The sequence below is a fragment of the Lates calcarifer genome, unplaced genomic scaffold, assembly GCF_001640805.2.
Source record: "Lates calcarifer isolate ASB-BC8 unplaced genomic scaffold, TLL_Latcal_v3 scaffold_8_19, whole genome shotgun sequence".
Lineage (NCBI taxonomy): Eukaryota > Metazoa > Chordata > Actinopteri > Centropomidae > Lates > Lates calcarifer.
Genome location: NW_026118185.1, coordinates 54,222 through 66,642, shown reverse-complemented (window position 1 = coordinate 66,642; position 12,421 = coordinate 54,222). Strand labels below are relative to the sequence as shown.

Below are 12,421 nucleotides of genomic sequence, written 5' to 3'. Positions count from 1 at the left end.
GATGCCAAGTGCACACACACACACACACACACACACACACACACACACACACACACACACACACACACACACACACACACACTCTCTACATCTTTCGAAATAAAACGCGCCGATGAGCACGGTTCAGTTTTTTAAAGCTGATTTAAAAGAGCTGGAGTCGAGGAAGACTTATTGATAAGATATTCAACTAAACTGTGCATCAGCAGAGTGAAGTCTTCCTGAGCCTGTGAACCGAATGAACCGGAGGAAACCAAACATTGCTGCGCTCAGGACTCCATCTTCTGGCTGCGCACAGATCACACCTGAGATTATACGACATGCAAGTGATGGAAATATCCGTGATATCAGTTCGCTTTTTTTGCTGGTAATGCTAGCAGCTTTTAGTTTCATGTCTCCTGCCTGCAGTCCTTGTTTTTATTTTTTATTTTTTCATGTAAAACGTAATAAACTCTAAATAGAAACTACAGACGTCTTGCAGGATTTAACAGGTCTGATAGTTTAATGCAACAATCTGAAGACGGAGAGTCTGTTTAGTTTAGTATTTCACCTCCACAAAGGTGGGAGATACCAGAGAGAGAATGAGAGAGACAACAAAACTGCCGGATCCTACATTTCCCATAATCCATCAGACCCTTCCTTAGACCACGTCTGTCACACAGGCTTCCATCGTTGTAGGTTTAAGAATCAGAAGCTGAGATACTGACTTTTATTAACTGTTATTGAGCTCCAAACATTCTCATTCGTACGTTTCTCATTATGCAAACAACAGCAGGATTTTCTGTCATAAAATTACTCATGGCAACATTCATGGCTGCGGCTTCCACTAAAACTTATTTGAGCATTAATGCCAATAATAAACATAATCCTGATCCTAATGCTATTTGTATGTGTGTCACAGGTGTCTCCTGTTGACCACTAGATGGCGGGCTTTACCCTGGAAACACCGGAACCTGAACCAGGTGTGACAAACTGATCAGTTTAACTTACCATGCAAAAAAATGACAATAAAAACCACAGTGCTAAAAAGTGTAAATGAAGGTTTTTGTCTCATGTACAAGGGCAGTGTTAATTATGAAATAATCCTCTCAGTGTTTATATTATTATGTGTGTTTTATTGACGTTATTGGTGTAAATCAAACACCAGCCTCTGAGCCAGAGGGAAATCCCTCCTGGCCCAGCATGCAGAGATAAATGGGCTTACAGGTCCTTGTGGTGGGGGTGGACCTGCTCTGTAAAGGCCCTTACTTGCATAATGTGACAGTGTTAAAGCTTGAGGACTTGTGACAGCTCCTGCAGGTCTCAGTGAGTTCACGCTCTGCAGGTCTGGTCCTCGTTTCGTCAGATTTAAGGATATCCCAACTAATCGTGGACGCGGAACCATCAGCCTGTTGGGCCAAGGTCAAATCTCCTTGGAACAGAAAGGCTTAATGTCTGATAATCAGATCCCCAGCTGGAAGATCCCCTGCAGCAGGAGGCCTGGAGACTTAACAAGGCCTTACCGCTGAGTGCGTTTACAGCAGGAATGCCAGCACAATGTAGGGTGAAGTCAGTCAAGTTCGCCTCTTCCCTCTTGTTATGTCCCCACCGCTGCTATTTTTATAACAAGCGCAAAAAAAAGTAAAGCACCATACATTTCTTCTCCTTACTTCACCTATAATTTGTCCTGAAGTGACTCACTTGAAATACAGTGTGTGACCATGGCATTTTTAACAGATTACAGAGAACTTTGAAGCTCTGTATCTCAAAACTCTTTATCACGGGCAGATGTAAACCTACACGTCTAATGGCACAGAAACACAACCTCAGCCAGAACAGAACAAAGACTTGGCAGCTCCCAGTTCAACATAACGTTTGTTAGATAACGGCAAACCACAGAGACTCGGTTAAAGAACGGGTACGTGTCTGGAGTTTGACCCATCCTAACTATCCAGAGGGAGTCTGCAGCAACTGATGCTGGTGCCTTTTTGATCAGAGACATGGGTCTGTTTAATGTGAGGGGAAACCAGTCACATGCTGTGAGCGTTTTCTTTGTACATAAATGCTGATGTGAGATGAGGTTAAGCTAGCCCTGGGCGCTCTGTAGCCACAGTTCTATTTTTACTGAGCGTTGTTGGCAGTCTTGGCTATGAACGGTGTGATCTCTAGTATACTCATAGGGTGTTTTTATTTTCCAGACAGAATTATGTCTAAAGGTGTGGTTAGTAAGATAAACCTACAGTTGTAGTGTTGCAGTTGTGCTACACTACTAGTAGTTGGTCCTGGTCCTGGTGGATTGTGGGATTGGGCCTCCATGGTTCTGGCTTGTTCCACAGATGCTGGATCAGATAGGGATCTGGGGAGTCTGGAGACCTTGGGTTCTTTGTCGTGGTCCTCCAGGCTTGGTGGTGTAGTGGGTTTGTCCTGCTGGGGGACGACCCTATTTCTACGGGGGAAAGTAACGTCCAGAAGAATGAAGGACCCAAAGTTTCCCAGCAGAACATCGGATCGTAACGAGATGGTCAATGTTATTTGCTTATTTTTTCGGCTGCCATGAACTGTCTGCTGTGTATTTTCTGTATTATCTTTGACTTTGTTACAGGGTTAATAAGCAGATCCTGCTGAAATAGTAGAGCCACTGATCTGATTATGTCACCATTTTCCATGTACACATCTGGCAGGGGTTAAAATTTAGTGATCTGTCGATTCATCCATACACAAACAGCCCTAACAGACAAGTCCTGGATACTGCACAGTCCCATGATGCCTTGCTGATTGTGTACCATACGCTGAACTGTTATTCCCTCTGTCCTGGGACGAGAGTGGCCTCCACTGGGTGAGTTCATTTTCGTCACTGGTTCGGTGGTTGTCATGGCCCGGGTGTGTGCATGTCACAAGATACCATCTCTAAGTATACACTCAGAGGGCAGGGTCAGGCTGTTTTCATTGATGGGTTACAGTAGGAAAAGCACAGGTGCAAATAATAAAATGAATGAAAGGGTAGTAGCTGAGCTGAGTTGTTATATAATGTCAACACATCCAAAGTGTATATTTATATGTACATGTGGGTTTATACAGTTGATATGAGAGTAGATATATGTTATAAATGTGTTATTTTTCCTTAAAAGTACCAAAAAGTACATGTAAAACATGGTGTAGGACAGTAATAATTCAAAAACTGCTGAATGAATATTGTGGTTACTTCTAAAGAAAACACACAATGGACTATTCTTCAGAATAAACAGGGTAGAGGTGCAGGACAAAAAGCTGCACACAACAGAAAATGAGACGTAGTCAGCACACTAAATATTGCAAGCTTCCAAAGATCATAGACACATCCAAAAAACAAAAAAAAAAAAAAAAACACATACAGTACAAAAAACATACATATAACATACAAAAAAATAATAATATTGTAGGGGATAATGTGATGCAAAAAGACTGCTTAGAATTAGTTACTATACAGTCTAAAATAAACTGGATCCTCTGGATAACCATCATCTGATAAAGTAGTCTGAACATGTTTTAAATAAGTCACACATGCAGTATACCAGCACTTTTTCTCAGAAGTGAAGTGCTGTGTCATGAAATCCAGACTCTCTTTCCTTTTTCCTTATTTAGTCAGAGAAAGTTGTTGCACAATAGAGTTAGACACACTTCCACCTTGTACAACATATTTACACTGGGAGCTGCCCAACACAAGCAGCTGTCACCTCTCACACACATATAACGTTTAATCTCAACTTCAAACCATAAAGACCTAAATATTTATATCCAACCCCCCTAACCTTCTCCCTCTGCCCTGAACTCACCCTGTAAGTCATGAATGTGACTGAGGAGAACCATAAACTCACTGAAGGCTAGGGTTGCAAATTCAGGGAATTTCCCAAATTGGAAACATTCCATGGGAATTCATAGAAATTAACAGGAATAAAATGGAAATTTGCAAAATTGCAGTTTTAGCCTGTAACAGGGAACTTAAATATAGTTGAACTAAAAACATCTTGCAGCATAATCTTGGTTAAAACAATCAAATTTAATGTATATTTGGTTGAATTTCTACCCTGCAGCCATTTGAAATGGGACCTTTTTTGGAGAGGGATCATAAGAATTATGTTTATTTTATTAACGTTTTTACATTCCATGGGAATTAACGGAAATATAAGGGAATTATCAGAAATATATGGGAATTAATAGAAATAAACGGGAAATTATTATTTTTTTTAATTTTTTTTTTTTGGGGGGGGGGTTATTCAACATTTTCGTTGTGTAATGACAGAACTGATTAAAGTTGAACTAACAAATGAATCAGTCAAAAAATGTCATTAACAAATGTCTGCTGTCGAAAAATGTTTGTTTGTATATGACAAAGTTTGTATAAATTATCCCAAATTTCCAGTTAATTCCCGTAAATTTTCCGGTACCCAGTACCATGTTCACCTGTATAAATCTAATTTTCCTCACTTGTAAGCTGTGGCGACATGACTCAGCATGACTGTTGTTTAATGTTGTGTGTGAGAGAGCGTGTAAAGGAGGGAGGAGGGGTGAGGGAGGGAGGCGGGGTTTAGTAGGCAGACGCCCTGCCTTCCCCCTTCACGTCAACCCCTCCGATAGAAATAATTCTTCGCAGGCTCCGGTGGTGACTTTTCTCCCTTGTCTCTCTCCGGAGCGGAAGGAGCGGAGCGTTTCCTGACGCAGCTCGGTCCACGCTTGTCGCTGAAGGGGGGAGGCGGAGGCGGAGGAGGAGGTGGTGGCGGAGAAGGAGGACGCAGAGAACCGAGGCGCCTCCGTAGCACATACCTGCCCGGTGTGGCATGTGACAGCGAAGGAAGAAGAGAAGCAGGTCGGCGAAGAAAAAAGGCTCGACCTTTAGAGGGCATTAAGCGCTCTCTCTCTCGCTCCCTGCCGGTCTCACGCAGCCGCCGCCGCCGCCGCGGAGATGGAGCGGCTGTGCGGACCGGAGCTCCCTTTCTGGGTGAGTACGCTTCCGTCTCAGCTCGGGTGGTTTTTGTCACAGGATCCTGTAACTCCTGTGGCCTTTACACACTTAACGAACGACTAAAAACCAGCTGGATGTTACAGTATCATGTCAGCGGCTTGCTTTTGTTTCCATTCAGAAGTACAGTAACAGGTACAGCGCGCTATAAATAACCCACTTAATAGCATTTACTGTGTTAACGAGCTCCCAATTAATGCCATGTTGTTGTCACTGTTGCTCTCGTCTTTCCTCGAAGAAACTGTCAAGTTTTGCCTGGGTGAGGTCCGTGAACGTATCTCAGGCACAGTAGCCGGGTCCTTCCAGGAATATTAGAGAGATAGCACAGCAGTGATAGCAAAGACATAGAGTAAGAAAGTAGCTAATGGATAACAAATTAAAAACACTCAAAATATTTCTGTGTACAAATATCACAGGAGAAAATCATGGCATTGAAATGACTAATTTAGCACCACAGGAACTTTTATTAATAACTATTACTGTGATGAATATTGTAGGTGAGAGGGAAATACCACAGTACAGTACAACAGGTCCACAGACACATTAAATCCCAGCGGGAATATTATGTATGCTTTCTGTTTTCTCCTCAGAGATCAACACTAGTCTTCACCTTGTAGACAACAGGATGATGAGAAGTAAATGGGGTTAAACTTAGTAAAGAGTACGTTTAATATTGTTGGATATGGGTCCATGTTTGGTTTTACCCTGAACAAACAGATTTTAAAAGGTCACTTAAAGTTCTTTGAAGGGGAAGTCTTGTTTATGAAACTGTTTCTGTGATAAATCAGTTTTTTCTTTACACTTTGGCCTGAGTGACAAAGAGAAAATATGTAACTAGAATGAGAAAATGTCTAAAGTAAAGTACAAAAAAGAAGTACAGATAAGGTTCAACTGACAGTTAAACAGTGATACAAGGCAAAGAGGTTTGTGATCATGGTTTTAAAATGATCATAAGATAAACATAATATCCTGTTTGACTGCACCATTTGAGTATCCAGATAGTATCTATGATAAAATGTCAAGCAGCTGTAGAACTAATTAAACCTGCATTATGGTGAGTTTGTATTGCATACACATCCAACAGGGCTGTAACTTTTAATTCTAAATTCAGACATTTGTCAGAATGTGGGTGAAAAGTTTATATTTGAGCTGTAACAACATAAGTGCATCAGACCAGTTGAAGTAGTTTGCTTGTGATCCACCAGAGGGCGCTCTATCAGCTTTACCTATTGACCTGTCCGTAAACTAAGCTAATGAAAATGCTGTTGTTTTGTTACGAAAATTGAGGACAATAACGAGCAGGGCCGACACCAACGCATCTGAGAAGCAGCGTGTAGAGGTATTCTGGGTTCTACACCGCGGATCGCAAAGTCACGAATAAAGATAAGGCTGTTTGTCGACTTTGTAACTGCCTCACTCTCCAACCACGATAAATCTACAGACTCACCTGCTAGCTTACCATCAAAATTTGGATAGTTTTGAATTTGCTAGTTTTATTATTATTATTATTATTATTATTATGGTGAGTTTGCAGTTATGTACACATCAACAGAGCCATGTTGCTGGCCAATATTCACTTGACTTTCAGTTCTATTTTTGGTCTTCTCCATCCCCTGAGAAAAATATCATTTTTTTAGCCACTAAATCCTCCACCAACGAGACTCTAACTTTATCTGTTCTCCATCTAGTGCAGGACGGATAGTATTTTATCAATTTATAAAAGATTTATTTGCTGAAAACAACTTGAAATGAACGAGCCTTAAACCCAAAACAAGTCTTAAAGATACTGATTAATGCAGCTGTAAATATTTTCTAACAAATCCTGAGAATAAAAGTGTGATGATCCTATTGAAGCTGGGCAGAGCCATATCAGCGTGACCTCTTTCCACCCTACAAACACCAACAGTTGTGTTGTACAAGCGTCCATGCAACATCCCTGTGCTTGGGGTAAATCATATGAAACCGGTCTGTGTCATGCTTTATCTATTTGGTGTAGGGTGGGAAACCCCTCTATGTACCAAACTCAAGAACCTCTGAGGCACTTCAAAAAAAAAAAAAAAAAAAGTGTTAAGACTGTGCACCTGATTTTCCTCTAGCCGGATATTACTCTAAAGGACTGGGTTGTTTTCCAGGCCGTCTGAAGTGATCTTAAGCTAGTTGCTGCATGTTTATGTCCACTTCAAACAAACTGCAGGCGGTTGTAATCCCTCAGCTCTCAACGGTGCATGTTCACTGCAAGTCAAGTTAAATACTGAGGCTTGGCCAAGGGCATTATTTGCAGCCTCAGTGTTTGTAGAAGGTGTTGTATGCAACCTGCACATTTCTAGCTGAAGTTTACATCAGCATTCATATTAGTCAGAGCTTTGTTCGTAGATTTGTGAATCAGCCTTTGACGAAAGTTGTCTTACTTTGTTAACATGATGATTAAACAGTCGCTTCAGTTTGAGGGTTTTCACTTTCATAGCTTCACCACAGTTAGACAAGAACTTGATAGTTCCTGTAGTGTTTGTGAATTTGACGTTACGTCAGTGTAACTGCGGGGAATTCTGTTTATAGTGTTGTTTCAGTGGTAAATCAGTGTTCCTCACATTATTGTCTTGCATAATGTAAAGAATACATGCAGTGTGTACTCTGAGGGAGGTTTCACTGTCTCTTGTTTGTCTCTTTGACAGAGAGGAACTCTTCCTTGCAGGCTTGCAAAATTAAGATTAACCTTCAACATGTTTGTTAGACTGGAAAAAACTTCACAGGGTATATTTTAATAGGACTGAATGATTTTGGGAAAATATCTAATTGCAATTTTTTTTCCGTAACTTTAATTTTACCTGGAGTTCGGCAAACAGAGCTGGTTGTCATGGAGATGGGAGCTCAGATTGGAAATTTAACTTTAGTAGCATTTTGGAATGACTATAAAGATGCAGCTCCACCTTGTGGCAATTCAAAATAAAACAATACAGGACTGTATGTTGGCTGAAAAGATTTTTTTAATTAACAATCCCCATTCACAATTATTCAGATGATGAAAATTCTCTATGGTCAATTTATTTTAAGTGTTTTTTGTCGTGATATATCATCCCATGCCTAGGACATACACATAACAAACAATTCTCACAAAACTTAAATAAATAAGAAAATCTGAATAATAAAAGAATATATAAATAGTAATTTAAGTAACTTTACATTTGTTCATCATTTCTGATGATGAACGAATGTAAAGTTTGAGTCAGTAATTCAATATTCTCTGTGACCATCGCAACATTTATGGTCATTGACCTCATGCAAAGCTCTAATAATGGTGTCAAAGTGTGTAACCTGCTCTTCCACTTTTGCCTGATGTTCTGCATAAAGCTGAGTCTGCTCCATTTTCCATCCTGGACTCTAAACCTGGAGTCAGCCACTTTCTTTAGTCCTTTTTTTTCTACCTGGCATCATGTCTTTCACTATAAAATATGAAATTGCAGTTGCTGCCTTTTGAACTGCGGGGGATTTGAACTGAATAGACGTTGTTTGCTAGTGGTTTTATAGTGTTTTATCAAAGTGCTCACCCAAAGCAAAAGCAATGGTGGTCCAAACATACAAATATATCATAATCACTGAGCTGTCATTAACCTAATGTTGACTCTGTGGAGTATATATCTGAGGAGTATAGATGCAGGAAGGTGTAGTACACACATTAACAGGCTGATACAAAGCATCCGCATCATATACCAACAATTCAATCAGCTTGGATTACAGTTGTGTGTTCACAGGAAGCACAGCCAGGCAGGCGGAGTTTGCCTCGAGTTCTCACACACTGTGTAATCTATAAGGTGGGTGTTCGGTGTGTAAGTCTGGAATAGTCTGTCTTCACATAGCTCAGGTTTGGAATCTGTAGGGTGGAGCTGAAGCTGAATAGGAACTGATAAAGAGGAAGTAGTTGTAATTGAAGAAGTCGTGCTCATGATGACAGAGGACATGTGCTGGGAAAGTTCAATGTTTGCCAGTAGTTAGTGTGTGTTCATTAAGGTGTGTTACCTGTAATATAATGATTACTGTAATGATACTGTAATGCAGAGATTTACGGCTTCAAGGTCAAAGCCTTTTACACCATGAATGAGAAATCTAACATTCGGTTAACAGTAGTATCACCTATAATGACTGTATAATGTAGTGTAGCGGGAAATAACGCAGTTTGTTTTCTACTTTAGGCTACTTCCACTTTTTCAACTTTTTCAGAGCATTTTTTTCTAGATAACTTTATAAAACTTTGAACCATGGCACAATAACATCTTTAAAACCTCGAATGTCATGTTACTACAACCTCCCTGAAACGTCTTCCTTAAAATCACAGGCAGACTTCTCATTTTTAGTTTTTATGAGCTCAGGTATTTATTTTGGGCACAGTATTGACTAACACCCATACTGTCGAACATTATTAAACATTAGTCAGAATCATTTTACTAGGAGCTGAATTATCCCCAGAGGTCTCCTCCTCAAACAAACAGACCCAAGAATTAAATCTGGAAAAAACACTGAATGAAGAGGCTTCACATTAGAATCTGTGTTTATCTGGTGCTCTTTGGCGGACACATGATGTTAGAAAGAGGCTGTGGGCTGAGCTGCTACTAACGTTAGCTTGTTTAGATTTATGTTAGGATTCCTTCAGTGTTCATCATTCAGGAGGTTTTTACTGGAAGATGAATTATTTATGCATGTCCCCTCCTCTCCAAAAGAAACAGATCAAGAATGTAAAATCAGTAAAAACACTTAATAAAAGACATTAAAATCAATGTTTCTCTGTGATGCTCTTAGGCGAGAGCAGCTGTTTGCTTAGCTTGTTTCTTTGACGACTTCAGACCCAGACATCCGATGACAAAAATCCTTAATTTAGTTTAAGATTATTGTTATAACGTTATAAAAAGTGATGGTGACAGGACTTGAAACAGTGAGAAAGTAGTCAGCTGAAAATGTTTTAATGTGCATACAGAAAACCCTGATTACTGTTAAGCTAATGTAACGTTAGCTTATGTGTGTTACCTTACGCGTTACTTGTGTTAAGCTAATGTTATGTTAGGTTAACAGCTAAAAGGGAGACTGAGAGCTGTAAACAGGATTATTTTGGCTGATATCTCATGCCTGATGGTTATTAAGTGAAAAGTAAGTGATAGATTTAGCTGTCATCTCTAAATACAAATCTGCTTTTGGCCCCATTTGAGCCTCCCTTTTAGCCAAACCTGCCTCAAACACTGTACTAAGTGTGTGTGTAACAGTAACTTACACAGAAAATCCCCAAATGTAGTGTCTACTTCCCGAACTTAAAGACTGCTAACCCAGCAAAAAATCAGGAATTGAGAGTTGTGAAATGGTCTCATTTTCACCTCAAAATGTCAGGATCTCTGCCTTGTGATCAAACTCTTCAAACTCCTCTGTAGTTCCGTCTGTGATTTATTTGTTACAGTCTGCAGCCGTCTCGGTCACTTCCCGTGCGTGTTCTCCAACAAGTGAGACAGCAAATTCCAACCTAAATCATAAATTGGAATATCCATCCTGTCATCTGCTTTTAAGGAATCTGTGTGTCTGTTAATCTATGAAGAACGCAGATCCATGAATAACACTGCTCATGTTTTCCATGTCAGGGTGTAGGCAAACATAGCCAGCAGCAATTCCTGTCCTCCTGCAGTCTTTACTGTTGTCGGCCTTCCATTTATACCGCTCGACAGTTTTTTTTCAGTCTTAACGGAGAACAGATGGACAGCCTGCTGCAATTTATTTTCTCAAACCTCTGAATACACTAGAAAGCATAAGCAAAGTCTGACAACCCCCACACCACCTGCTCTATTTCTGAGAGCATGCAGAGTGATGCTAACTGATTCATTTTGATTTCCCTGCGGAAGCCGGTACAGATTAATTAATATTTATATTTATTAATAATTATACTGCAGACACTGTTGCAGTATCCTAGTATATGTTTTTTGTTTTTTGAAATAATCTTCATTGCTCCATTATATGGCATTATTGTATAGAATGTGACTTTGCTAGTTGAGTAAGCAGAGAAAATTGTGTTAGTTTGAACAATAAAGACGGTCGTCTCAGCGATAATCAGTGTAATCTTTTTTACCTGTCCAATAAAGCACGCTTTACTTGCACCATGATCATTATGCATTTTCACTGCAGCCTAGCTTACTGTTTCGTTGCAACTGCTGGTTAGCTTAGCTCAGTATAAGAACTGGAAACTGGGGCTAACAGCTAGCTTTGATTTGTCCATGGGTTATGAAGATATCATGAATTTTGCTGGAGTTATTCTTTGCATTGTTAAACAAGTCATTGTGTGTCATATCAAAGTTAAGATTCTTTCAGAGTTCGGTGAACACAGGACGTTGGTAAGGGGCTGTTAACTGAGCTGCCGCTAATATTAGCTTAGCTTGTTTTTAGTTTTATCCACACAGGTCTCCTCCTCTCCAAAATAAACAGACCAAGTAATTAATTGGTTTAAGATCATAGTTATAACATTCTAAAAAGTGACAATGACGGGACTTGAGACAGTGAGAAAGTAGTCAGCTGAAAATGTTTTAATGTGCTTATGGAAACACCCGATAACGCAAGCTAATGTTACGTTGCAAGCTAAAAGAGAGACTGAGAGCTGTAAACAGGATCGTTTCAGTTGATCTGAAATCTCTTGCCCATTATCACAAGTGAAAAATCAACACGGCCGTCATCTCTGATAATGTACTAAAAAAATATAGTGATAAAACAACCTATAATAATAATAAACAGTATAGCAGAGTTTCTATTGGTCCAACCAACACATCATCTCATGCTGTTGTAACTGTTAATTCATACTGTCACATATTTCTCAATATTTTCAGTATAGAATTGGCTGATGTTTCCTGCTGTATGTCTGTGTAATTGGCCAAATTGTTTTGACCTGGTGCCAGCTGGCTGCCAGTGGCTTTACCACAAATGCTGTCTCAGTCATTTATTCTTTGTAATGTCCACTTATAGTACAGATCTATATCACTTTGTGACATGACATCTAACAGAAATTGTTCACTACAGATGTTTTGAATTTAACTCAGCATTGATATGTGTTGACATGAAATTGCTAAATATACTAAGAGACACTGTTTTAGCCTTGAGGCTCAAAGGTGTTCTGATTAGACAGTACGTGTCACAGAGTACTGTATGTGTTTGTTTGTATTAGAAGTGTGTTTCATTGATCATCTCATTGACTAATCAGTTTGGTTGTGTTTGCTTGAGACAACAAATGGGTTGAGTGAGTCAAAGGAGTTCAGTTACAAAATACACATACGAGTATAATGTGAATTTCTCAAAGCTCAGAAGATTCATGGTCACGGTCACAAAGAGTGGAGTGAATGAAATCATCTAAAAAGCTCAGGTCGCAGAAGTAAACAATTTGGACAATGTGTCAGAATAAAGCTGTGATTTGATGGATGGTTTGGAGGCGAGTGA

The 12,421-nt window shown here is 39.7% G+C and overlaps 1 protein-coding gene across 3 annotated transcripts in view; it reads left to right on the top strand.

Annotated features, from left to right (window-relative positions):
* The first annotated feature begins 4,607 nt into the window (after positions 1–4,607).
* Positions 4,608–12,421, top strand: part of abcc3 (ATP-binding cassette, sub-family C (CFTR/MRP), member 3) — a 40,758-nt gene continuing 32,944 nt past the window's right edge. Inside the window, exon 1 of one of the 3 annotated variants that reach the window (XM_051069669.1) lies at positions 4,608–4,951. In XM_051069669.1, coding sequence (XP_050925626.1) covers positions 4,916–4,951 — 36 coding nt within the window. In that variant the 5' untranslated portion in view covers positions 4,608–4,915. The remainder of the gene's footprint in view (positions 4,952–12,421) is intronic. The other 2 variants (XM_018678605.2, XM_018678606.2) reach the window with 2 other exon arrangements.